At 41.1% G+C, this 24,191-nt stretch overlaps 1 protein-coding gene and 1 long non-coding RNA gene across 45 annotated transcripts in view; both read right to left on the bottom strand.

Moving 5' to 3' along the window:
- The window catches only part of Nrxn1 (neurexin 1), a 1,146,022-nt gene extending 1,138,562 nt beyond the window's left edge, over positions 1 to 7,460 (bottom strand). For 43 of the 44 annotated variants that reach the window (XM_063262405.1, XM_063262407.1, XM_063262423.1 and 40 more), the window contains exons 1-2: positions 6,966 to 7,460; positions 2,327 to 3,949 (exon numbers count right to left, since the gene is read on the bottom strand). In XM_063262405.1, coding sequence (XP_063118475.1) covers positions 2,327 to 3,098 — 772 coding nt within the window. In that variant the 5' untranslated portion in view covers positions 3,099 to 3,949; positions 6,966 to 7,460. Of the gene's footprint in view, positions 1 to 2,326; positions 3,953 to 6,965 lie in introns of those variants that run through there. The other variant, NM_021767.3, reaches the window with a different exon arrangement.
- A 13,962-nt stretch (positions 7,461 to 21,422) lies between these two features.
- LOC120103454 (uncharacterized) overlaps positions 21,423 to 24,191 on the bottom strand; it is a 41,794-nt gene continuing 39,025 nt past the window's right edge. Inside the window, exon 4 of the long non-coding RNA XR_005505621.2 lies at positions 21,423 to 21,767. This is a non-coding gene — a long non-coding RNA (uncharacterized LOC120103454). The remainder of the gene's footprint in view (positions 21,768 to 24,191) is intronic.

Genomic DNA, 24,191 nt, shown 5'->3' with positions numbered 1-24,191 from the left:
GGAAGACAGACTATGCCATAATCATTCCATCTCCCACTTCTCTAATAATGAAAAGAATTCAGCCTTTTGTTTTCCTGCCATGAGGAATCTTTGTATTCTCTTTCAGCTTAAATTCTCAATGTGAATGAATGTTCAGAACAATGCTGATGGACTGACTTTCTTGGGATGAGTTTTCTTAGCCATCAGATACTATGATGCCCCAATAGTCTCCTCCTGTTAATTTCAAATCATGCACCTTACAGAAAGAACTATGCCTTTGCCAAAACAAAATGTATTTTGGAAACATCTAATTCTGTTTCTTTTTAACATTACTTTTTTCGGGCTTTCTTCAGTCTTAACTGTTCCTGATTATGCATGATCCTTGAATCCCAACATTAAAATGCATAGAAATATTTTTAAAATTCATTTAAAACACTCTCCCACACAGTACAAGCTGTCATTGTGTCATGTTTGTTTCTTAATTTAAGAAAGGAAGTTATATTTCATTATGTTGCCTTCTTTATCATTTAAAGTGGCATTGGGATGCCTAGAGAAGTATTTTTCTATAAAAATTATATTTGTTATTCTCTATTGATCAGTACAAATGTATGCAGCTTCGAGTTGTACCACTGACATGATCTCAAATCGCTCTCACAGTCATGATTTACAAGTCAGCTAGATTTGGTAGAGGAAAAGGATTGTTGTGTGTCATCTTTTTAAAACGTGAAATCTGATCTTATATTCATGGAAATTCACCAGCAGAGCTGAAAGTGCAGTATGGGATGTGGGGTCCAATCATCTCTAGCTCCTTATAGCAAAGTACCTAACACAAACCCATATAAAAAAAAGCATAGTTAATAATTCTTGAACGAAGCTACAGGCCACTCGTGAATGACTTTTTTTTTTTTTTTTTGGCTTCCTAACTAAGTCTCTTTGCTGTTTAAGCAGTTACAAATTTCATCATGTCTTCCTTTCTTTTAAGGCCAAAGAGAGAGCTGTCAAGTCTAGTAAGAATTACAAAGACTTGCTTCTCTTAGCAGTATCAGTCAAAGTAAAAAAAAAAAAGTAAGAAAAAAACCAAAACCAGAAAACAAACTAACAAAAAATCCAAAGTACCAGACATCACACAATAAAACACAGCCACACAGAGCTTTTTGTGCCTGTCTTTTTAAATCAGATATAATAATTTACCTTTGTCCCCACTACAACTATAATGCAATGCCTTGATTTAACCTAATGGAGTGAACTGAATATACCAAACTGCCCATCGTGCTTAGCCTCTAACACATTCATGTTTCATCCTATGAATACCATTCAGCCACTTTCTGTTTAGAGGTTTTCCTATAGTCATACAAGAATATTTTCCTTGGTCACTGTCACAATAAGTAAGTAAATAAATAAATACATAAATAAATAACATGGAAGACACATATAGAAATTAGAATTTTAGATGTAAAGAGGTAAAGATAATACTTAGATGTGTTTTGTTTATTTTAAGCCCTAAAGGACCACAGAAACAATTCGACTTCTGCTACTCAGATAAATGTCATCAGCTGACTATCTTTGGAAAATCTCTTACCATGGCTCACATGCATCCTGGTCAATAGCCTGGACAATGATCCTGATGCAGTGACACCCAAACTGCTCTATTTTTTTTTTTTACCAAGCATTTGTTAATCAAGGAATATGTTATCTCAACTCTAACATTCCTCAACGTTAGCTCAACTATCTATCTCACAATTGAAGAAACCAAAGACATCAGAAAATTCTTCTTAAATATGGCAACTTTGGGATTCGGACAGAACCATGGAAACCAATATTTTCTAAGGTTCTCCTATTCATGAAAAAAAAAATCTCTCTTCCACCAGGAGGAGGTCTTGGATCTGCAAACGCACCCAGGTCCTATGGCCTATCAAGTTTACTTTGAGCAGTAACCATGTGGACAGCTCTACTGCGCCCAGGCCTGCTTACCCTCCATTTAGTCTGCTCATCAAACCCATGTTCAGTCCCCTAGACGGTTGTCAATAACCTTACAGGCCATGTCTGGGTACTACAGCTACGGGTGGTACAGGGCAGTAGAGGGCCATTTAGGTGGGCAATGGCCATAGGACTTCAAGGACTTGACAACCTTGGGCTGCGGGCTTTAGGGAGACCATTCTCTTGATCCCCTGGACGGAGGTCCCTTGGAGGTGTGGTCAGTGTGTCTGTTAAATGCCATGCTGCAGAGGGAGGCAGCATGGCACAGAGGGACAAGCCTTCACCCAGAGGCTTCCGGAGGAGGAAGGCCCCATGCACTGGCCTCCCGCCCAGCCCAGGCCGAGGCTCTGCGGGGTCCGGCAGGCCTTACCTTGGCTGCAGTCTTTGCCACGGAAACCGGTCCTCGAGCAGTCACACACGGCCTGGTCGTCGACCACGGAGCACACGCCCCCGTTGAGGCACACGCCGCCGTCGCCCTCATCGCCCGCCTCGCACGGGCTCCCGCCCCCGCTATTGGGCGGCTCTTCGTCCAGCTTGACCTCGCTGCCGTCCACCGGCAGCGCCTGGGACGAGTTGACCCTGACATCACGGATCCAGCCCTTGAAGGGCTCCCGCTCACGCACCGAGGCCAGGGTGAGCTTGAGCGCAGCGGCTCGCAGTTCAGGCGGCAGGCCGCCCACGAACAGCCCACTGAACACCGTCATGTCCCTGCGCTTGGACTTGACCTCCACCCACTTGGCCTCAGCGCGGTCGATGTAGAGAGTGGTGTTGCGGAACTGGCGGCGGATGCGCACGCTGTGCCAGGCGCCGTCGTTGACTGGCGTGTCGGCCAACAGCGTGGCGGGCTCGGCGCAGAAGATGGAGAAGCTGAGCTGCAAGCGGCCGCCGCGTGTCAGGATGAGCTCGAGGAAGTCGCAGAAGCCCTCGTCGTCGAAGTAGAGCACGAGGCCGCGGGCGCTGCGTGTCTTCAGCTGGAAGCTCATCTCACTCTCGCAGCACGCGTTCCACTTGGGGAAGCGCGTCCACTGGCCCTCAGCGCCTGGGAACTCCAGCCCACTGCCCAGCTCTGCCCAGCAGCCCAACAGCAGCAGCGACAGGCAGAGGAGACAGCAGCCCCCATGCTGGACCAGCGCCGTCCCCATGCTCGGGGCTGGGGTGCGGCGGGGGGGAGCTGGGGGCGACAGGGTCGAAGTGGTCCTGGACAACGTCACGGAGAATGGGGGTCCCCAGAGGAGTGGGAGGGATGGGGGAGGCGGCAGTGGGAGGGGCGCACCCTCCTTCAGCTCTTTTTTCCTTCTTCTTCGCTTCCAGCAGCCCCTTCCTCTCTCCCAGTAGTCCCCTTCCAACTGGAAAGCAGAGACCCCAGTAGTATGGGATAGCCACAGAACTTCCAGGCCAAAGGGAGGATACACTTTGGAGGCAACGTTCTGAAAAAGAAGGCCACCGAGGCTCAAGAGAGATCACTGATTCATTTACAAACGATGATGTTAAGTAAGGGCATCTGTGGCACCATCAGGTACTTCACTCTTGCAGAACCAACACCTTCAACTACCACCGGCGTGGTGCCAGCAATAGGAGAGCAGAATCAGAAAGAACACACTTTTCTCAGAGAAGAACACGAAGCCAGAACTAAGCCAGGACCTTCGGCTGCTTGGCAGGCCTCGAGGCTCCTCCAGATGTTGGCTCCAAACACAGAAGGAGAAGGGGCAGAGTGATACACCAGAATAGCTTCAGAGGCCTACTGTCATATCACAGGCTTCCAGCACCACTGATGCCAAGGCCAAATTTCCTGTGTATGCCCTACGAGTCCTGTCGGTAGGTCTCAAACCCTGGTGTGAGACAGCCAGAAGCTGTTAGATGGTGAAATCAATCCCAACAGCTCTTCTCTTGTCTTTGTCTCTGCAAGACCACCCTAAGATTCCAGCATGTCAATTGGGTGTATGTTGGTGATGCATTTTGATTGTATTTTGTTGTTTTATATGAACCCAGAAATCTGTGGAAAATTAAAATAAAAATGAAGGCCTGTAGTCAATTACAGCATCATACAAATAATCATTGCTAGGAAAACAGGTATATAACCAGGGGTTTTATCAGATCAAAAAATTCATCTTTGATGGATACTGATAGGGGTGTAAGTTTGTTTGTGTGTGTGTGTGAGTGTGCACGCGTGCGCGTGCGCGCATGGACGTGTGCATGCGGGGCATTGTCCCACATTAAAGCTTCATATTTCCAAGTATTTATTGTCACACTCATACAGCAAGCTATTACAATCTTAATTTTACCATATTTGTTCATTAGGGACCAGAATTTTAAGAACATTTTGACCATGATCTTCCCAATTGTCCAAGAAAATTTTAATTTCTTAAATGTATGAGGGCAAAACATTTTTAAAAGTTTTTTTACTTACACTGTATGTTAGTTACATGTACAGATAATACAACTTATTCAAACCTCAGTTCATAGGAAATTTTATAACAGGCAAAATACATCAACTTTCAGCAGGAGGATACTATCATATATGTGTACAGCAATTCCTACTTCTTTACTTGTCTCCCAGACAAGAATATAGTGGCTTCTTGAGATTCTCTTTAAATTTTCAAGAAAATATATTCCTCCTTTTTAATCAAATATACAATCTGTTAATATACAAAAACATCTAACTGGAGATAAATTTTAGTATTTATATCCTTACTGCCATAACATGAGTCCTTTCAGAAATGAGCATTGAATCTTCTGCCTAACAGTACAGTGATCAGATTCCTCCCCAAGTCCTTATCTAGGTGTCACCCATTAGAAATTGTGTGGTCACAACAGTTGGCATGGATGTCACCTCGACTGTTATGGCTCCAGGATGCTAGAATTTAAAGCCATACCTTTGAATCACTCACTCTGCCACTAAATCACTCCCTGTTACTCAACTCTAATCTGACAGACCTTTGAAAAGGCACAGAAACTATAAATCTTCAAAGAGGGGCTTGAATTTTTAAAACCAAATAACTCACAATTTGTGGAAAAATTAAAATATTTATTTAGTCATTCCAAGCAAACACGTCACCCTACCATGTCTCAGCCTCCCTCCTTCTCTCTCTCTCTCTCTCTCTCTCTCTCTCTCTCTCTCTCTCTCTCTCTCTCTCCAAATTTATAGCTTGGATACAGAGCTCACTAGCCAATTAACACTTTTTTCCCACTACAAGCTGAAAGTAGCAGTAATTTATGGCACTGCATTGTGGCTGCTCCTCCGTAGAAGGAGCTGAAACCATTTCTCTTCAGAGCAATCCCTACAGGTGTCAGCTGAGAGCTATCAAGCTAGGGGATCCCAATTCAAGTTCTTCCTCAGATGAAATTGATGGCTGGTTCTCGTCTTTAAATACCATAGTAGCAATACAACACACACACACACACACACACACACACACACACACACACACACACCTCAGACATATCACATATACCTCACAGACATAACTCATACACTGTTCCTTATCAAATGGTAATAAAAATCCCAGTTGCCTATTTGTTATGGCTGACACATTGTTCACCATCAGCTATTACAAGTTATATCTTCCCTTATCCTGTGCCAAACCCAAGAAAGGTGCTTTTAAAAATGATCAATAATCACATATTATTGAGTATACTTTCACATTTAAGGAGCATGAAAAATATGAAATGTTCAGTATTTAGCAAAATAGGTCTGGTCTATCAAAACAGTAGTGCTTTGGAGCCATTCTCTGCTTGTATATCTGAAAATGTCTGTCTCGGTCTCTGTCTGTGGATCCGTGTATCTCTCTCTCATTCTCTCTCTCTCTCTCTCTCTCTCTCTCTCTCTCTCTCTCTCTCTCTCTCTGTGTGTGTGTGTGTGTGTGTGTGTGTGTGTGTGTGTGTATGTGAACAGACAGAGAGATAGAGAGAAGGGCTGGCTAGATGACTATTGGTGCTTATTGAATTAATTTTACATATATCATAAAACCTTTTTGCCTACTCTCTTGTGCCCTCCTCCTCTAACGCACACCTTGACCATTTTATAAAGAATGGAGGAAGGAGGACAAAACCAAGAATATATATATATTCTCATCACGAGAGAGGTCAACTGGCTCTCCCAGTTCCTAGAGGATGCTCATTGTGTGAAAGACAGTATCTATATCTATATGGAGAAAAAGGATTCTCTCTAGGTACCCAGAAAGACCTGGTAAGTTCACAAATTAGAGGATGAAATAAAGGGATCTGAAAAACAACCATACTGCAGCCAAAACAGGAGCGCTCTAATTCAAAAGCTGCCGAACAGCCTCATTAATCTTCTCTTCTGTTTCTAGAACAAAATTCCTTCCCAAGTCACTGGACGGATCAATACGGTATGCTGATCAGCTGCAGTTGCATTTATTTTATCATGTTTTCAGTAACACACACACACACACACACACACACACACACACACACACACACACATACACACACCCCTTACCAAGACACCTTTCAATATATATCTCCATAAAGACTCTGAAATCTATGAGAGAAATTTTACATATTTTTTTTGCCTCTGCCTTTTGCAAAGTATTTCAATACCAGTGCACACCCAAAATCCTCCCTGGCTTTCCCGCCCAGTCTCTAAGCACCATCTCTAACACCAGTGCAGTTTCTTCGAGCCTGAAGTCTACTGCACAAATTAAGGGTGGACACAGTCAGGTCTGATGGGAAAGGAAGAGAAAGAAAGAGATGTAGACATATTTCATTTTATTGTTTTGTTTTCTAACTGCCTTTCCCTTTTCGTTCTTTGGATGTTAAATCATTGCATTTAGCCTTTAAGTTACTACCTAGTTTCACCATCTCATCTTGCCATTTGAAAGGCTACAAGCAAAACAACCAAGATCTCCACTCCACCACCCTCCCACCACCCACCCTTCCCTCGGTAATTGTGGCAGATCCTGGCCCAGTTACAACAGGGAAAGATACCCTTCTCCAGCTTGCCTCGCCCCATCCCCCCTCCTCCCCTCCCCCGAACTGAGCTCCTTTACCTGCCTGGTTATTCCCCTCAGCTCGAGCCAGACCCAGAAACATGTATGGTCAAAGCGAATTTCTTGAGGTCTAAGGATAAGGCGACTGCTGCTGCCTTTTTCCGAGGCGTCAGGCTTGAGCGTCTATCTCCAAGAGTGCGGAAGGGAAGAACATGGAAAGGAGGGGAGCAGCAGGGGGAGCAGGAGGAGGAGAGGGAAAAGGGGAAGGAAGAGGCGGTGGTGAAGCCCGAGAAGGCTGGGTTACGTGACGCCGGGTGCTGTCCTTCTGAAAGAGAAGGGCGGAGCTGAGCTCTCCGCAGTACCATGGAGAGCGGCTGGCCGGTCCTCTGGCTAAGGAAAGGGTGGCCTCAGCTGGCAGCTGCAGCCCCTTCCAAGTTCAGATGCTGAGAAGCAAGGTGCCTCTACCTTGGCATCTTCCCCTTGCGGGGGGAATCTTGGGCGGAGACTTGCCACAAGCACTTCTAACTAGTCACTCGCCACCTTCCCTTAGAGAGAGAGAGAGAGAGAGAGAGAGAGAGAGAGAGAGAGAGAGAGAGAGAGAGACAGAGAAACACCAGAGTCATGTAGCCTACTGAGCATGCCCAGGCCCCTGTAATAGACCCACGAAAATCTTGTGGAGATTCCACTTCTCCGGGATTTTGCCGTGATTGGGCGGGGGTACCTGAGAAGATGCCAGAAAAGGATCCCACAGCTAAAGGGAAGGAGCACAAACCGAGGGGATGGTGACTTGGAGGAACTCTGGCTATGTATGTGCACCTGGGTTTCCTGTTCTGAACCTTTGCAAAGCTAGAGGCTCTTTGAAGAATGCAGGGGCAGGCAGGACTCAACACCCGCACTGGCTTTCTACAATACTCAGTGTTCCTGCTCCACCCCTTGCTGTAACCCGGGCCTGAGCCATCTGCCTACACTGTGATAAAAGACTTTAGAGACCCACCAGCCTATTGCACCAAACTGAGGAGCAGACTCACACATCTGTTAAGATGCTTTCCTGGCAGTTTCTCTATCCTCTAGCCTTCCGTTCTCTGCTTCCGCTGAGGACATCCTGAGCTGAACCAAGTTCTCTACCTATTTAACTCTTCCCCACATCTCTCCCTTCCTTTAGCCTCCTGGAAAAAGTACAGTGCGGTGTGAGGCTCTCTTACTGGGTAATCGGGCATGCTGATTTCCTTGTCTGGTGAGGAAGGAGTTAACTCTAAGAGAGCTTGCAGACAAAGTGGATAGAAGTCTGGAATTTGTGGCTTTAAATTACGTGTTGGGTCCTTTGGACATTTACTTCTATCCCCGTTATATTTCCACTACAGGTTAGTTTTAGAGTAGAAATACCAGATGTTTTTATTTCAGTATTACAGACTTGATAGCTTCAGCCTCAAATGCTGAGGTAAGAGTATTTTCTGCCTTTAGGCCCTTTAAAGCAAGAATGTAAGGCTAGGCAAATGCAGGAGTCTTGAGATTTCTAAATCCAAGATTTTTTTTTCCATCCAGAAAAATCAGAACTCTCTCCCGAAGATTAGCATGTTTATACTTCTGCTACTTTTGTTCAAATGTCTAAGTAACCTAAATGTGGAAAGCCCAGGCTCATGCATATTTTAATGCCCTCAGAAAAGCAATTTCATCTAGTGAGGACATATGTAAAAAATAGAATCAGATTAGCTGGTTGTGAGTTTCATTTTTGACATTTTCTAGCTGTACCTTGACATGACATTTAGCTATCCTATACCCTAGTCATTTAATCTATAAAATGGGTATAATCATAGTCTCCACTTAATACAAACACAGAGTGAGTAAATTAGTTTAAAAAAAGACTGAATTATGTGTTAAGCCATTGCTTTTGATGAGTGACTCCAACCCAAGTCTATTCTGACTCAGTGACTAGCACTCTGAAAGCCAGGTATTTCGTTGGAATTGCTTAAGTCTTCATGTATACTTAGGTCGCAAGTGAAATATTAAAAGTATAGCTAAGTGTCAGAAAAGTCAGTTACTTGAATTACTTATAAGCAGCAGGCAAGGAGTACAATGCAGCCAGCTTGACACAGGCCTTTTCCTGTCATGCTGCTGTTTACTGAAAGTCTCTTGGGAGCAAATGACTCAAACAGCTCAGCAGAAAGGGGATGAACCAGAAGTGGAATTGACACTATGCATCCAAAAGTTCAATTCAGAAAGTCTTAAATCTGTGGACATTCTTCAGTGAAAATTTAGACTCAATAACAGATCTAAGGAGTACACTGATGTTTAAAATACATCTCTCTGCATTTCACCTGCAATCTTCAGGAATATTTTTTGTCCCCCAAAATATCTATGGTCTGTATAACTGCTTTGTCTAGTTCACTTTAATTATCCAAGCTTGGAGAGTTCAGTTATTGTTTTCACTGTAACAGGGTCAGAACCAAGGGCCATATAGGTGCCAGGCAAGCAGTTTACCACAACTTCCATATACTTTTGACTGTGACTCAGGGTCTTACTCCATTGCCCAGAATGACACTGAATCCCATAATCCTCCTACTCAACCTTCTGAAGACAAAGCATTACAGACCATTTGGGTATGAAGACTTTGGTTTTATCTTAGATATAACATTATTTCTACCAAGTCATGCTTTTCCTCCATCTGTCTTCTGTGGTTTTCTGATGGAAAAATATTTTCAAAACAATTAGCATTTATGTATAAATTTAAAAACAAAAGTTTTTGGTATTTAATGAGTATGCCCAAACTGTAATAAATTAAATGATGAAGCTGTATAACAATGCATCCCAATTGAAATTATGAGATATAAAGTGCTCCCTGTTAGACTGTCACACCTTTAATTCCAACTCTCAGGAGACATCTCTGTGGATCTGTGGATTAAAGACCAGCTTGGTCTACATTGTGAGTGACTAGACAGCAGGATGAAATAGTGAAATCCTGTCTCAAAAACAGACAAACAAACAAACATAATAAGTAGATAAATTTGCAGTTGTGACTACACATAGTGGTGCATACATGTAATTAAAGTCATTGGAAAGACAAAGGAAGAAGTGTTCACAGGCTTCATTCCATCATGGACAACTTCACAAGACTCTGAATAAAGATAAAATTTTAAATGGCCCATGATGTAGTCAATGGTAGAGAATTTACCAAACATGCACTGAGCTCTGTATGTAACACCTCCCTCAGTACCACAATAACAAATTAATACATAAACATCTTCTGTGTCTAATGAATGCAACATAGAACACAAGTTTATTGTTTTTGCTCTCTGGTGAATATGTGGAAGAGAAACTGTCAAGGCCTACTTAAAATAAAAGAAAAATCACAGTATAATTTAGTGATAAACATTAATTTACTCTAAAGCAAAAAAATACACTTTTGGGTTTTTATTTTGATATTTTTAAACCTATGAGCATGAGTTTCCTCACAGAAAAAGTGAGGATAAAAGTACTATACTTTATAATAGAGAGTAATAACCATTGCCAAGATAATTGTCAGTTATATGCTTATTTATTGTTTTGAGTACTGTATTAATCGGTCCTTGCATCAACCTTACTGGTCTGAGAGTTGTTTTCTCATTTTACCAATGGCAAAAGTGAAGCTGAGACATTAACCAACACAGTAGAGATAAGAAACTAGAGCACTCAAGTGTGAGCAGCAATAAAATGCTGGCTTGCCCTTACCTCTTTGAATTTTTGTCTCAATGTAAATGATCTAATGCCTACAGCTCAGTAGTAAACATTTTTCTAAGAATTTCCCATAAAAATGTAGGAATGTAACATTCAAATTTGCAATTTTATAATGCTGTTTTTAAGGACCAATATGGTATTATTTATATTTTTTATTGATTAGTTTTGGTTTCTGTTTGTTTTTGTTTTTATTAACTCAATATGAGCTAGAGTCCGTTGAAAAAGAGGAACCACAACTGAGAAATCGGTGCTCTTAGATTAACCTGCAAACAAACTTGTGGGGTATCTACTGATGGATGATTGATGTGTAGCCTGCTCTTATGGGGATAGTGCCACCCAAAGCAGATGGCTCTGGGTTGTATAAGAAATCAGGCTTAGTAAACCATGGGCAGCAAGCCAGTTAGCAGAACTTCTCTATGGCCTCTTTTCAATTCCAGGTTCTTACCTGGAATTCCTACCTGGACTTCCTACAAGGTTAGAATGTAACCTGGACGCATAAAATGGAAAGGAACCCAAGTTGATTTAACCATGGCGTTTAATCACAATAATAAAAACTGTAACTAAGACAAATAGTTTGTTTCATTTACTTATTGGCAAGGAATTTTCATTATGATATCATTTTTATGTGAAAAAATATACACAGTAATTGTTTTAGATCTAAATTTGAGGCAATTTCACATTTGTCCAAACAATCTAGCACTAGAGAAGGTCAGAAGCAGGATTCAGTTCTGCCAAACCACCTTAGAGAATCTACCAATGGTGACTCTGACATTAACCTGTAACAGATTTTCATTTCAGCCCTTTTACTTAGTATTAATGGGCATGCTAACTTGGAAACTTACTCTACACTAAAAATAAAACGAAGTAGTAGGATTTTTTGACTGAGTAATGAAGGCAGCAGGAGAAGCTGTGCTTATTGCTGCAATCATAGCTTGTGCTTTAACATTAGGAAATCAGCGTAAACACGTACTTTCTCAATTAGCAAAGTGAAAGCTTTGAGACCCATGAATGTCAAGATGGATGAGGGTAAATATCAGTTATTGTACATTAAATGCCCTTTCACCTAAGTCAGGACACAGTTTAAAAAAATCTTAGTAAGATCCATTGTTCTGAAGGGACATTTCTGTGTCTGTGATGAGAGGATGAAGCCATTTTTACATTATGTTTTTATTTATATACCAGGCACTAGGCAAGTGGGAGGTGGACACTTGCTATAGCATGCCTATAGAAATCAGAGGATAGTGTCGAGCCCTCAGCATGCTCTTTCCACAGTATGGATTCTTGGGATGGAATTAAGGTCATCAGACTTGGTAGGAGCATCTTGATCCATGAAGTCATCTCACCAGCCATAAAGCCACTTTTGAAAATGAATCAACCTAGTTCTTAGATGAAATTATATAATATTTTGATTAAGTTTCAGGTTGATAATGAATTCTTTTAATATATTTTTCTATGATTATGTAATTAAAATGCTTGTTGTTTAACTGAAAACTTCCTTTAATACTGTTCATAACCGTAGTAACATTGAAGTCAAACATTTCTAGAAAATATCATCCCGAGTGAGGTTACCAATCACAGAAAAGTGGATATTAGTCCAAAGTTTGAATTACCCAAGATGCAATCCCCAGACCACATGAAGCTCAAGCAGAAGGATGACCAAAATGCAGAATACTTCCACTCCTTAAAAGGGGGAACAAAAATATCCATAGAAGGGCATATGGAGGAAAAGTTTAGAGCAGAGACTGAAGGAATGGCCATTCAGAGCCTACCCCGCAGTGGCCCATATATATGCAGCCACCAAAGCTAGATAAGATTGATGAAGCTAAGAAGTGCATGCTGACAGGAACCGGATATAGATCTCTTCTGAGAGACACAGCCAGAGTGTGTCGAATACAGAGGCAAACCTTAGCAGCAAACCACTGAAGTGAGATTGGGACCCCAGTTCAAGGAATTAGAGGAAGGACTGAAAGAACTGAAGGGGCTTGCAACCCCATACGAACAACAATGCCAACCAACTAGAGCTTCCAGGGACTAAACCACTACCCAAAGACTGTAAATACATGGACTGACCCAGGGCTCCAACCGCATATGTAGCAGAGAATAGCCTTCTTGGGACACCAGTGGAAGGGGAAGCCCTTGGTCTTGCCAAGGTTGGACCCCCAGTGCAGGGGAATGTCAGGGGGTTGTAAGAGGGGTGGATAGGGGGAACACCCTTATGGGGAAGGGGATAGGGGCTTACGGACAAGAAACTGGGAAAAGGAATAACATTTGAAATGTAAATAAAGAAATATATCCAGTTAAAAAGTAAGTGAATAAGAGTTTTGTAGTTAAGAGACCTTACTAAAGCTCAAAACATACATTGCACCTCACAAAAAATAATAATAGGAGATTTCAACACCCCACTCTCATCAATGGACAGATCATGGAAACAGAAATTAAACAGAGACGTAGACAGACTAAGAGAAGTCATGAGCCAAATGGACTTAACAGATATTTATAGAACATTCTATCCTAAAGCAAAAGGATATACCTTCTTCTCAGCTCCTCATAGCACTTTCTCCAAAATTGACCATATAATTGGTTAAAAAACAGGCCTCAACAGGTACAGAAAGATAGAAATAATCCCATGCATGCTATCACACCACCACGGCCTAAAACTGGTCTTCAATAACAATAAGGGAAGAATGCCCACATATACGTGGAAATTGAACAATGCTCTACTCAATGATAACCTGGTCAAGGAAGAAATAAAGAAAGAAATTAAAGACTTCTTAGAATTTAATGAAAATGAAGGTACAACATACCCAAACTTATGGGACACAATGAAAGCTGTGCTCAGAGGAAAACTCATAGCGCTGAGTGCCTGCAGAAAGAAACAGGAAAGAGCATATGTCAGCACCTTGACAGCACACCTAAAAGCTCTAGAACAAAAAGAAGCAAATACACCCAGGAGGAGTAGAAGACAGGAAATAATCAAACTCAGAGCTGAAATCAACCAAGTAGAAACAAAAAGGACCATAGAAAGAATCAACAGAACCAAAAGTTGGTTCTTTGAGAAAATCAACAAGATAGATAAACCCTTAGCCAGACTAACGAGAGGACACAGAGAGTGTGTCCAAATTAACAAAATCAGAAATGAAAAGGGAGACATAACTACAGATTCAGAGGAAATTCAAAAAATCATCAGATCTTACTATAAAAGCCTATATTCAACAAAACTTGAAAATCTGCAGGAAATGGACAATTTCTTAGGCAGATACCAGGTAACGAAGTTAAATTAGGAGCAGATAAACCAGTTAAACAACCCCATAACTCCTAGTGAAATAGAAGCAGTCATTAAAGGTCTCCCAACCAAAAAGAGCCCAGGTCCAGACGGGTTTAGTGCAGAATTCTATCGGACCTTCATAGATGACCTCGTACCAATACTATCCAAACTATTCCACAAAATTGAAACAGATGGAGCACTACCGAATTCCTTCTATGAAGCCACAATTACTCTTATACCTAAACCACACAAAGACCCAACAAAGAAAGAGAACTTCAGACCAATTTCCCTTATGCATATTGACGCGAAAATACTCAATAAAATTCTGGCAAACCGAATCCAAGAGCACATCAAAACAATCATCCACCATGATCAAGTAGGCTTCATCCCAGGCATGCAGGGATTGTTTGATATATGGAAAACCATCAACGTGATTCATTATATAAACAAACTGAAAGAACAGAACCACATGATCATTTCATTAGATGCTGAGAAAGCATTTGACAAAATTCAACATCCCTTCATGATAAAAGTCCTGGAAAGAATAGGAATTCAAGGCCCATACCTAAACATAGTAAAAGCCATATACAGCAAACCAGTTGCTAACATTAAACTAAATGGAGAGAAACTTGAAGCAATCCCACTAAAATCAGGGACTAGACAAGGCTGCCCACTCTCTCCCTACTTATTCAATATAGTTCTTGAAGTTCTAGCCAGAGCAATCAGACAACAAAAGGAGGTCAAGGGGATACAGATCGGAAAAGAAGAAGTCAAATTATCACTATTTGCAGATGACATGATAGTATATTTAGGTGATCCCAAAAGTTCCACCAGAGAACTACTAAAGCTGATAAACAACTTCAGCAAAGTGGCTGGGTATAAAATTAACTCAAATAAATCAGTAGCCTTCCTCTACACAAAAGAGAAACAAGCAGAAAAAGAAATTAGGGAAACAACACCCTTCATAATAGTCCTAAATAATATAAAGTACCTTGGTGTGACTTTAACCAAGCAAGTAAAATATCTGTACAATAAGAACTTCAAGACTCTGAAGAAAGAAATTGAAGAAGACCGCAGAAGATGGAAAGATCTCCCATGCTCATGGATTGGCAGGATTAATATAGTAAAAATGGCCATTTTACCAAAAGTGATCTACAGATTCAATGCAATCTCCATCAAAATACCAATCCAATTCTTCAAAGAGTTAGACAGAACAATTTGCAAATTCATCTGGAATAACAAAAAACCCAGGATAGCTAAAACTATCCTCAACAATAAAAGGACTTCAGGGGGAATCACTATCCCTGAACTCAAGCAGTATTACAGAGCAATAGTGAGAAAAACTGCATGGTATTGGTACAGAGACAGACAGATAGACCAATGGAACAGAATTGAAGACCGAGAAATGAACCCACACACCTATGGGCACTTGATTTTTGACAAGGGAGCCAAACCATTTGGTTTCATCAAATGGAAAAAGGATAGCATTTTCAGCAAATGGTGCTGGTTCAACTGGAGGTCAACATGTAGAAGAATGCAGATCGATCCATGCTTATCACCCTGTACAAAGCTTAAGTCCAAGTAGATCAAGGACCTCCACATCAAACCAGATACACTCAAACTAGTAGAAGAAAAACTAGGGAGACCCCTGGAACACATGGACACTGGAGAAAATTTTTCGGAACAAAACACCAATGGCTTATGCTCTAAGATCAAGAATCGACAAATGGGATCTCATAAAACTGCAAAGCTTCTGTAAGGCAAAGGACACTGTGGTTAGGACAAAACGGCAACGAACAGATTGGGAAAAGATCTTTACCAATCCTACAACAGATAGAGGCCTTATATCCAAAATATACAAAGAACTCAAGAAGTTAGACCGCAGGGAGACAAATAACCCTATTAAAAATGGGGTTCAAAACGAAACTCAAGATGGATGATCAAAATGTGAATGCTTCACTCCTTCTTTAAATGAGGAAAAAGAATACCCTTGGCTGGGAAGGGAGAGGCAAAGATTAAAACAGAGACTGAAGGAACACCCATGCAGAGCCTGCCCCACAGGTGGCCCATACATATACAGCCACCCAATTGGACAAGATGGATGAAGCAAAGAAGTGCAGACCGACAGGAGCCGGATGTAGATCGCTCCTGAGAGACACAGCCAGAATACAGCAAATACAGAGGCGAATGCCAGCAGCAAACCACTGAACTGAGAATAGGTCCCCCGTTGAAGGAATCAGAGAAAGAACTGGAAGAGCTTGAAGGGGCTCGAGACCCCAAAAGTACAACAATGTCAAGCAACCAGAGCTTCCAGGGACTAAGCCACTACCTAAATACTATACATGGACTGACCCTGGACTCTGACCCCATAGGTAGCAATGAATATCCTAGTAAGAGCACCAGTGGAAGGGGAAGCCCTGGGTCCTGCTAAGACTGAACCCCCAGTGAACTAGACTATGGGGGGAGGGCGGCAATGGGGAGAGGGTTGGGAGGGGGACACCCATAAGGAAGGGGAGGGGGGAGGGGGATGTTTGCCCGGAAACCGGGAAAGGGAATAACACTTGAAATGTATATAAGAAATACTCAAGTTAATAAAAAATAAAAAATAAAAAAATGGGGTTCAGAGCTAAACAAAGAATTCACAGCTGAGGAATGCTGAATGGCTGAGAAATACCTAAAGAAATGTTCAACATCTTTAGTCATAAGGGAAATGCAAATCAAAACAACCCTGAGATTTCACCTCACACTAGTGAGAATGGCTAAGATCAAAAACTCAGGGGACAGCAGATGCTGGCAAGGATGTGGAGAAAGAGGAACACTCCTCCATTGTTGGTGGGATTGCAGACTGGTACAACCATTCTGGAAATCAGTCTGGAGGTTCCTCAGAAAATTGGACATTGAACTGCCTGAGGATCCAGCTATACCTCTCTTGGGCATATACCCACAAGATGCCCCAACATATAAAAAAGACACGTGCTCCACTATGTTCATCGCAGCCTTATTTATAATAGCCAGAAGCTGGAAAGAACCCAGATGCCCTTCAAGAGAGGAATGGATACAGAAAATGTGGTACATCTACACAATGGAATATTACTCAGCTATCAAAAACAATGTGTTTGAAATTCGTAGGCAAATGGTTGGAACTGGAAATATCATCCTGAGTGAGGTAACCCAATCACGGAAAAACACACATGGTATGCACTCATTGATAAGTGGCTATTAGCTCAAATGCTTGAATTACCCTAGATGTCTAGAACAAATGAAACTCAAGACGGATGATCAAAATGTGAATGCTTCACTCCTTCTTTAAAAGGGGAACAAGAATACCCTTGGCAGGGAATAGAGAGGCAAAGATTAAAACAGACACAGAAGGAACACCCATTCAGAGCCTGCCCCACATGTGGCCCATACATCTACAGCCATCCAATTAGACAAGATAGATGAAGCAAAGAAGTGCAGGCTGACAGGAGCCGGATGTAGATCGCTCCATAGAGACACAGCCAGAATACAGCAAATACAGAGGCGAATACCAGCAGCAAACCACTGAACTGAGAATAGGACCCCCGTTGAAGGAATCCGAGAAAGATCTGGAAGAGCTTGAAGGGGCTCGAGAACCCATATGTACAACAATGCCAAGCAACCAGAGCTTCCAGGGACTAAGCCACTACCTAAAGACTATACATGGACTGACCCTGGACTCTGACCTCATAGGTAGCAATGAATATCCTAGTAAGAGCACCAGTGGAAGGGGAAGCCCTGGGTCCCGCTAAGAATGAACCCCCAGTGAACTAGATTGTTGGGGGGAGGGCGGCAATGGGGGGAGGATGGGGAGGGGAACACCCATAAAGAAGGGGTGGGGGGAGGGGGATGTTTGCCTGGAAACCGGGAAAGGGAATAACACTCGAAATGTATATAAGAAGTACTCAAGTTAATAAAAAAAAAGAGAAATGACAGTTATTGAATATGCTAATAGATAAGCCTAATTTTAGATGCAACTAGTAGATAAATTTTAGAGATAAGGAAATGAAAGCAAGTCTAGAATTCTGGCCTCAACTATGAGCTACTAAGATTTACATAGGAAAAATAGCTTTCTGGAACAACTAAGCCAACAGGGTGTGTTAAATACCTCTCCACTACTTAAAAAAAAATTCAACATACTAAATTAGGCTGATTTCACATGAATGCCTACTTTTTCAGCAATCAAAAGGCAGAATGAGCTTTTTAGTTGGTTACAGATCATTAATAATAATTACAGTATCAGCTAAAGTGAAGAAAGCACATGGGTAGCTACTTGATAGTAGTGGTTGAGTTCTAAGTGACATGCCTGCTAGAGCACCTTCAATATTGGCACTCTGCAGATGTCCATGTGTATTCTATCATGTCTCACAAAGTTAAAAGAAGAAAGTTCTGTAAGAATAGCAGTTTCTCAATTCTGATATTCTATAACAAAAAGAATGGATAGAGAGAATGTGGTTCATTTACACAATAAAATACTACTCATCTATTAAGAATGAGGAAATCATGAGTTTTTTCAGGCCAATAGAACTAGAAAATATCATCCTGAGTGAGGTAACTCAGACCCAAAAGGACATTCATGATATGTATGCACTGATAAGTGGATATTAGCCAAAAAGTACAGAATACCAAGGCTACAATTCACAGAACTCAAGGCTAACAAGTCAAAAGGCCCACATGAGGAATTCAGTCTCACTGGAGAGGGAGAAGAAAGCAATTTCAGGACCGGGTGGAGGGGAGAGAGGGACTTGAGTGGGAAAGAGAACAGGGGGAGGAAGAGGGGAACGTGATCAGGTATTGTGAGGAGGAACAGGAATAAGGCCCTGAAGGCCAACAGATAGAATGGAAACAGGCAACCTCTGTAGATCAGAGGTTGGGAGGACTCTCAAGAATGTACCAGAGAGGGGTTGGGGATTTAGCTCAGTGGTAGAGCGCTTGCCTAGCAAGCGCAAGGCGCTGGGTTCGGTCCCCAGCTCTGAAAAAAAAAAAAAAAAAAGAATGTACCAGATACCTGGAAGGTAAGAGACTCTCATGCCTCAAAGATGAAATGCCCTACAATGGGGAAAGGGAACTTGTAGAGCCTGCCTCCAGTAGAAAGAGAGGGCATCATGTGAAGGGTTAGGGTTACTATCCCACAGTCAAAAACTGTAATCCAGAATTGTTCCTGTTTGAAAGAACTGCCAGGGAATAAAAGTGGGGGAAAGCATGAGGAAATGGAGGTCCAGCGACAAGGCCAAATGGGATCCACCTCAAGGGCAGGCTCCAAGGCCTGACACTGTTACTGATGCTATGGTATGCTCACAAAAAAGGACCTATGATGACTGCCTTCTGAAAGACCCAACAAGAAGGTGAAAGAGTCAAACACAAATATTTACACCCATCCAATGGACAGACACTGGTGATTCCTGTGGTTGAATTAGGGAAAATCTTGGAAGAAGCTGAAGAGTTGAAGACCCTATAAGAAGACCAACAATATCAACTGACTGGACCCATGAGATCTCTCACTGAACCACCAGCCAAGCAGCATACACCAACTGATATGAGGCCCCCAACACATATAGAGCAGAGGACTGTCAGGTCTAGACTCAGTGAGAGAAGACGCACCTAACCCTCAAGAGACTTGAGGCCCCACTGTACTGGGGAGTTCTTGTGAGGCAGGAGTTGGGAATTTGTGATAGCCTCCGAGATGGGGCATGGGGAAGGAGGCATGAGGTGTGGAACAGGAGTGTGATAAGGTCTGGACTATAGAAAAGATTAAAGAATAATTAAAAAAAAACAGAATAGCAGTTTCTAAAGTAAGTTTGTGAGAAACTCCCATTGGGATTTGTTGTTCTTGTTGATGAATAACACACGGTTATCTTCTCACTAGATTTGCTTCTCCTTTTCATATACCTTTTTTGATGTTCTTTCCCCAATTCATTCTACACTCAGTGACTTTGCCTGCCACTTTCAAGTGCTGGACTCCTGAAAAGGAACTTTTTATTCATCAATGTCCTACCTACTTTCTTCTATCTCTGGAATTTGCTTATTTAGCTAATGTTTTTAATGTCCCTTATTTTGACTCTTAAAGGAAGAGCCAGAGGATAGTACTGATTTCTTGGATGGCAAGGAAATTCAGAAACTCAGTGTATCCTTGCTTCACTTTAAGTCTTTCTGTTTCCAGAATCTGAGCTCAATTTCCTGCCACATGACTTCAAACATTTCTTCATTAGTTCTTTAAATGCCAACTATACAATGTTATATTGGTTTTCTTTTGTTACTTCGTACTTGTTTACTTCCCATCATCACTGCTTTTTAAAATACTGTCCCCGTTTAATTATATCTTTTAGTCTCATTGCTCCTTAAGGAATCTCTTTATCTTGCTGCATCTGACTGAAATTCTTGTTGGTAGTGCTCAAAAATACATTCAGAACCAGGATTCTTAAAAAATAAAGGAAATGTTAGGTATTTCCACCGAATGTTAACAAAGTAGAATAATAGATTCTCTCTCTCTCTCTCTCTCTCTCTCTCTCTCTCTCTCTTCCTTTCCCCTCCCTCCCTCCCCCTCTGTGTGTATGAGAGAGAGACAGAAACAGAAACAGAGAATGTTACTTGAGAAGTTAAATAGATCTTTGCTCTTGCTGAAGAAATCAACAGTAGTATAGGGTGATGTCACACATAGTTTACATTGGTGCAGTGTATATAGACATCCATATAGAAGATCATAAATAAGATAAGGATATACTGACGGCACCTGTGCCACCAGTGTGTGAATATCGGGCATAGGTCTGCCGGATTGAAAGAAAACACGTACACAGATCACCCGTTTTCAGAGAGTGCCACCAAGGCTTTACTGAGATCTCCTTATATACCTGAGGAAAAACAGTGGAAAAACAAGGCAGGTGAAAATCTCCAACCAGGAAAACAGTAAAAGTCTGTGTGGTGGAAAGTTCCGGGCCCAATCAGGGGCATAAACAACTTCTTAACAACAACAAGCAGGAAGGCTCAGTGGGGAGGAAGGATGCCATGGAAAGTCCCAGCCCCAAATCAGGGGCCAAGAGCAGTTGCCAAGGGTGTAAACAACTTCTTGCTATAGCAGGCTAAAAGGCTCAGTGAGGGGGAAGGGAAACACCCCAAGGTAGGGCCTAAAAATTCTCCCTCTTTTATTTTTTTAAGTAGTGCCTGTCTTAGGATCAATCTGGGGTTCCAAAACTCTTTCCTGTCTCTGAAAACCCTGCCAGTTTCAAGGTTTCTGTTTTAGGCAAGTATGGTCCCAGAAGGTTTCCTGTCTTTGGCTAACTACTTGTACAAACTGAGCCTAGTTTGGGCTGATGACTTATTCCCAGCCAATGAAAACCAAACCTGTTTGGTTTCAGCCTGAGACTGGATCTGTTGGTACTTCAAAACAGCCCAGAGGCAGCTGCTAAGAGCCAGCAATCAAGATAAGCATTTAAATCCCCAACAGCCTTGCTGCTATTAAGGACCTTAACAGGGGTTACACATATAGAATGCTAAAAGGTAGAACATATGACATGGATTTTCCAGAGAAAGTCCAATTGAGAGCAGTTTGTTGGTTGAAATTACGAATGACCAACTGAATCTGAATATTAATGTTATTCTGCACAGTCAATGCCATGGCGATTTCTCCAGACAACGTATCCATAGTCCCAATGACAACTGCCAATTGAGATATGGCCACAGCGGCCACTGCAGCAGCAGTGGTGGCTGAAATGGCGAAGGTAGCAATGACTGTCGCAGTAATGCCAAAGTCTCTTTTATGCCTGTAGAGTACCACTGGGAGTCAGTCTTCATCCAGAGGTATGGGGATCACACCAGGAACTCGGACAATTGATGCAGCTCCTGTTCCCAGCAACTGGTTGGTAGGATAGAATCTGTAAGACAATTGAGAATATCCTCCCTTGACACTGCCCTTGTCCCATTCTGAACCAAAAGAAAGGGGGTGACAACACACATGGCACAAATTTTAGAAAATTTTTTCTTTTCTTAATTGACTAATGTCTCAAATATTGAAAAGAAATATTGAATCTTTTCTGGAGCAGGAGTTACTCCCCAAAATTTAAAGCATGTTGTAAGAGTAAAGGCTTGTAGTAAAATTAAAATGTCTATATAATGAATAATATACACTGAAAGATTGTCTTGTATTGAAGCAGTGACAAAAAGAATTTTACATAATGTAGGGCCAAGAGTGATTCCTCAAGGCAAAACTTTCCAATGGTATCAGTTCATGGGCTCTCCAAAATTATAAGCAAGCTCACTAAATGAAAATCTTTCAAAATCATCAGGATGTAAAGAAAGAGCATAAAAACAATATTTTAAATCTATAATAATTCTACATGTATTTCTTGAAATACAAGTTGGAATGAGCAAACAGGCTGTAATGCTCTTATAAGTTCCAGAGCCTCATCAACCTTTCGGAAATCTTGTAACAATCTCCACCTGTTTGACTTTTTCCTAATTACAAATATGTGTGAGTTAGAATCTTAAGCCTGTGTGTGATCAAACTGTAAACTGTAGCCAATCTAACACTGGCAATCTTTAACTACAGTCTTTAAGGTTCCCTTGTAACACCAGAGCACAACCATAACTTTGGAAAGCTAAACTCAACCTCCGACAAACCATCTATTCTCCCAAAACCAGTTTCTCCAAAACACCAAGTCCATTCCTCATGCTTTAAAGTTTGACTGCCAATTCTTGCATATGAACGAATGATGGTGCGGGCTCTAATTCTTCAACAAAGACATTGACCTAAATTCTTTTATAAGTCTGGTTTCTAGGATAAGAATTATATTAAAATATTATTCCAATTTAGAATTGTTGCCCTGGGTTGGTTCATGCCACGGGTTGTCCAGAATGAGTCCACTTTTAAGCCAACTTTCTGTTACCAATGTTACAAATTTTTAACCATACCCAATAATTTAAAGCCAGTAAACTATAACTAAGACATGTAGAGCACATTATACATCTAAAACTAATCAGAAACAAAAAAATGAAGTGACTACACATATTTTTAATATTTAGATCAAACACCATTTTTTACCTTTTCTACCTGTGGTTTTAAGAGAAGCACCTTGTCACCTGTTGAGTACAATAATCACAGTCAAAGATTTTTCTAAAAGAAACAGCCATCAGTTCCATTACCATAGAAGCTGTGAAGCTCCTGGCATCTTTAGGATCTGCTAGTGTAAACATTTAGCCAGTCCCCCGGGGAGCTTCCCCAGCGGACCTAGGCTCCTAGCTACAGATGAAGGGCTCCAAAGGCCAATTGAAATTGCTTTCTTGAAAGGAGTTAAAACTACATCAAGGAGTGGATCAACCAGCATTTAAAGTTTTAATCATTTTTTTCTTTTAATCATGAAACACAAAACGTTCAAGTCATGAGAAGCATAACCCAGACATAAATTGACATACATGGACAGCTTGTTGTATATAAGTTTATCCCTGCTCACCAAACCCAAACAAGTTAATGAGCAATGCAAGAGAAACTGTTTCATGTATAAAGTATTATGTTAAGAAAAAGAAATATTCTAGTTTATCTGTTTTTAACAGAAGCGATATAATAAAATTAAACGTTTATGTTTAAATTGCAAAGTATAAAGTGTGACTATAGATCTTGATAAGCTTCAAAGTGAACATACTGAAACAAAATTTACCAAGATAAAATAGAACATGAAGTTCACATTCTTTCAATAGTTTTTGTTTTTTTCTTTACTGATTTATTCACTTTCTTGTTTTAAATGGTCCCCAAACTAGGTTTGCCTCCTTTTTCAGTGCATGTGAACAGGGTAATTCGGTATGGCACTTGCAGTATCTTTTGCTAAACCTGATGTTTGTGTGTTCTGTTTCTTGATTCTGAAAAAAAGTGTGAGCCTTCTGTCCAGGAAAAAAGAATTAGTAACCTCAGTTTTACTTACTTTAATTCATCTTGCTCCCCTCTCAGTAAGTCTTGAGTTTTAGCCTCCAGATGACTAATGGTGTTTAGTGGCTATTTACATATACTTTTGTCATTAGTTTAGTCACTCTGAAAAGCAACCTATTCAAGTTCTTTGTCTATTTTACTGTATTCAATTACCCATCTTTTAAAATTAATCATAGGAGCCCTTAATATGTTGAAGATATAATTTCTGTTATGGTTAAATACATTAAAATATTTCCCTGAATCACCAACTTGCCAACAGAAAATTTAATGTAATCTAATTTATTAATATTTTCTTTTCTGGATACTGTATTTATTTGTTTTGTTTAAGATACTTTATTTATATTAAGACATACTCTTTTATGTCTCATTGTAGACATTT

The sequence above is a fragment of the Rattus norvegicus genome, chromosome 6 (assembly GCF_036323735.1).
Source record: "Rattus norvegicus strain BN/NHsdMcwi chromosome 6, GRCr8, whole genome shotgun sequence".
NCBI lineage: Eukaryota > Metazoa > Chordata > Mammalia > Rodentia > Muridae > Rattus > Rattus norvegicus.
The sequence above is the reverse complement of the archived record's forward strand: the minus strand, read 5'-3'. Positions and strand labels throughout refer to the sequence as shown.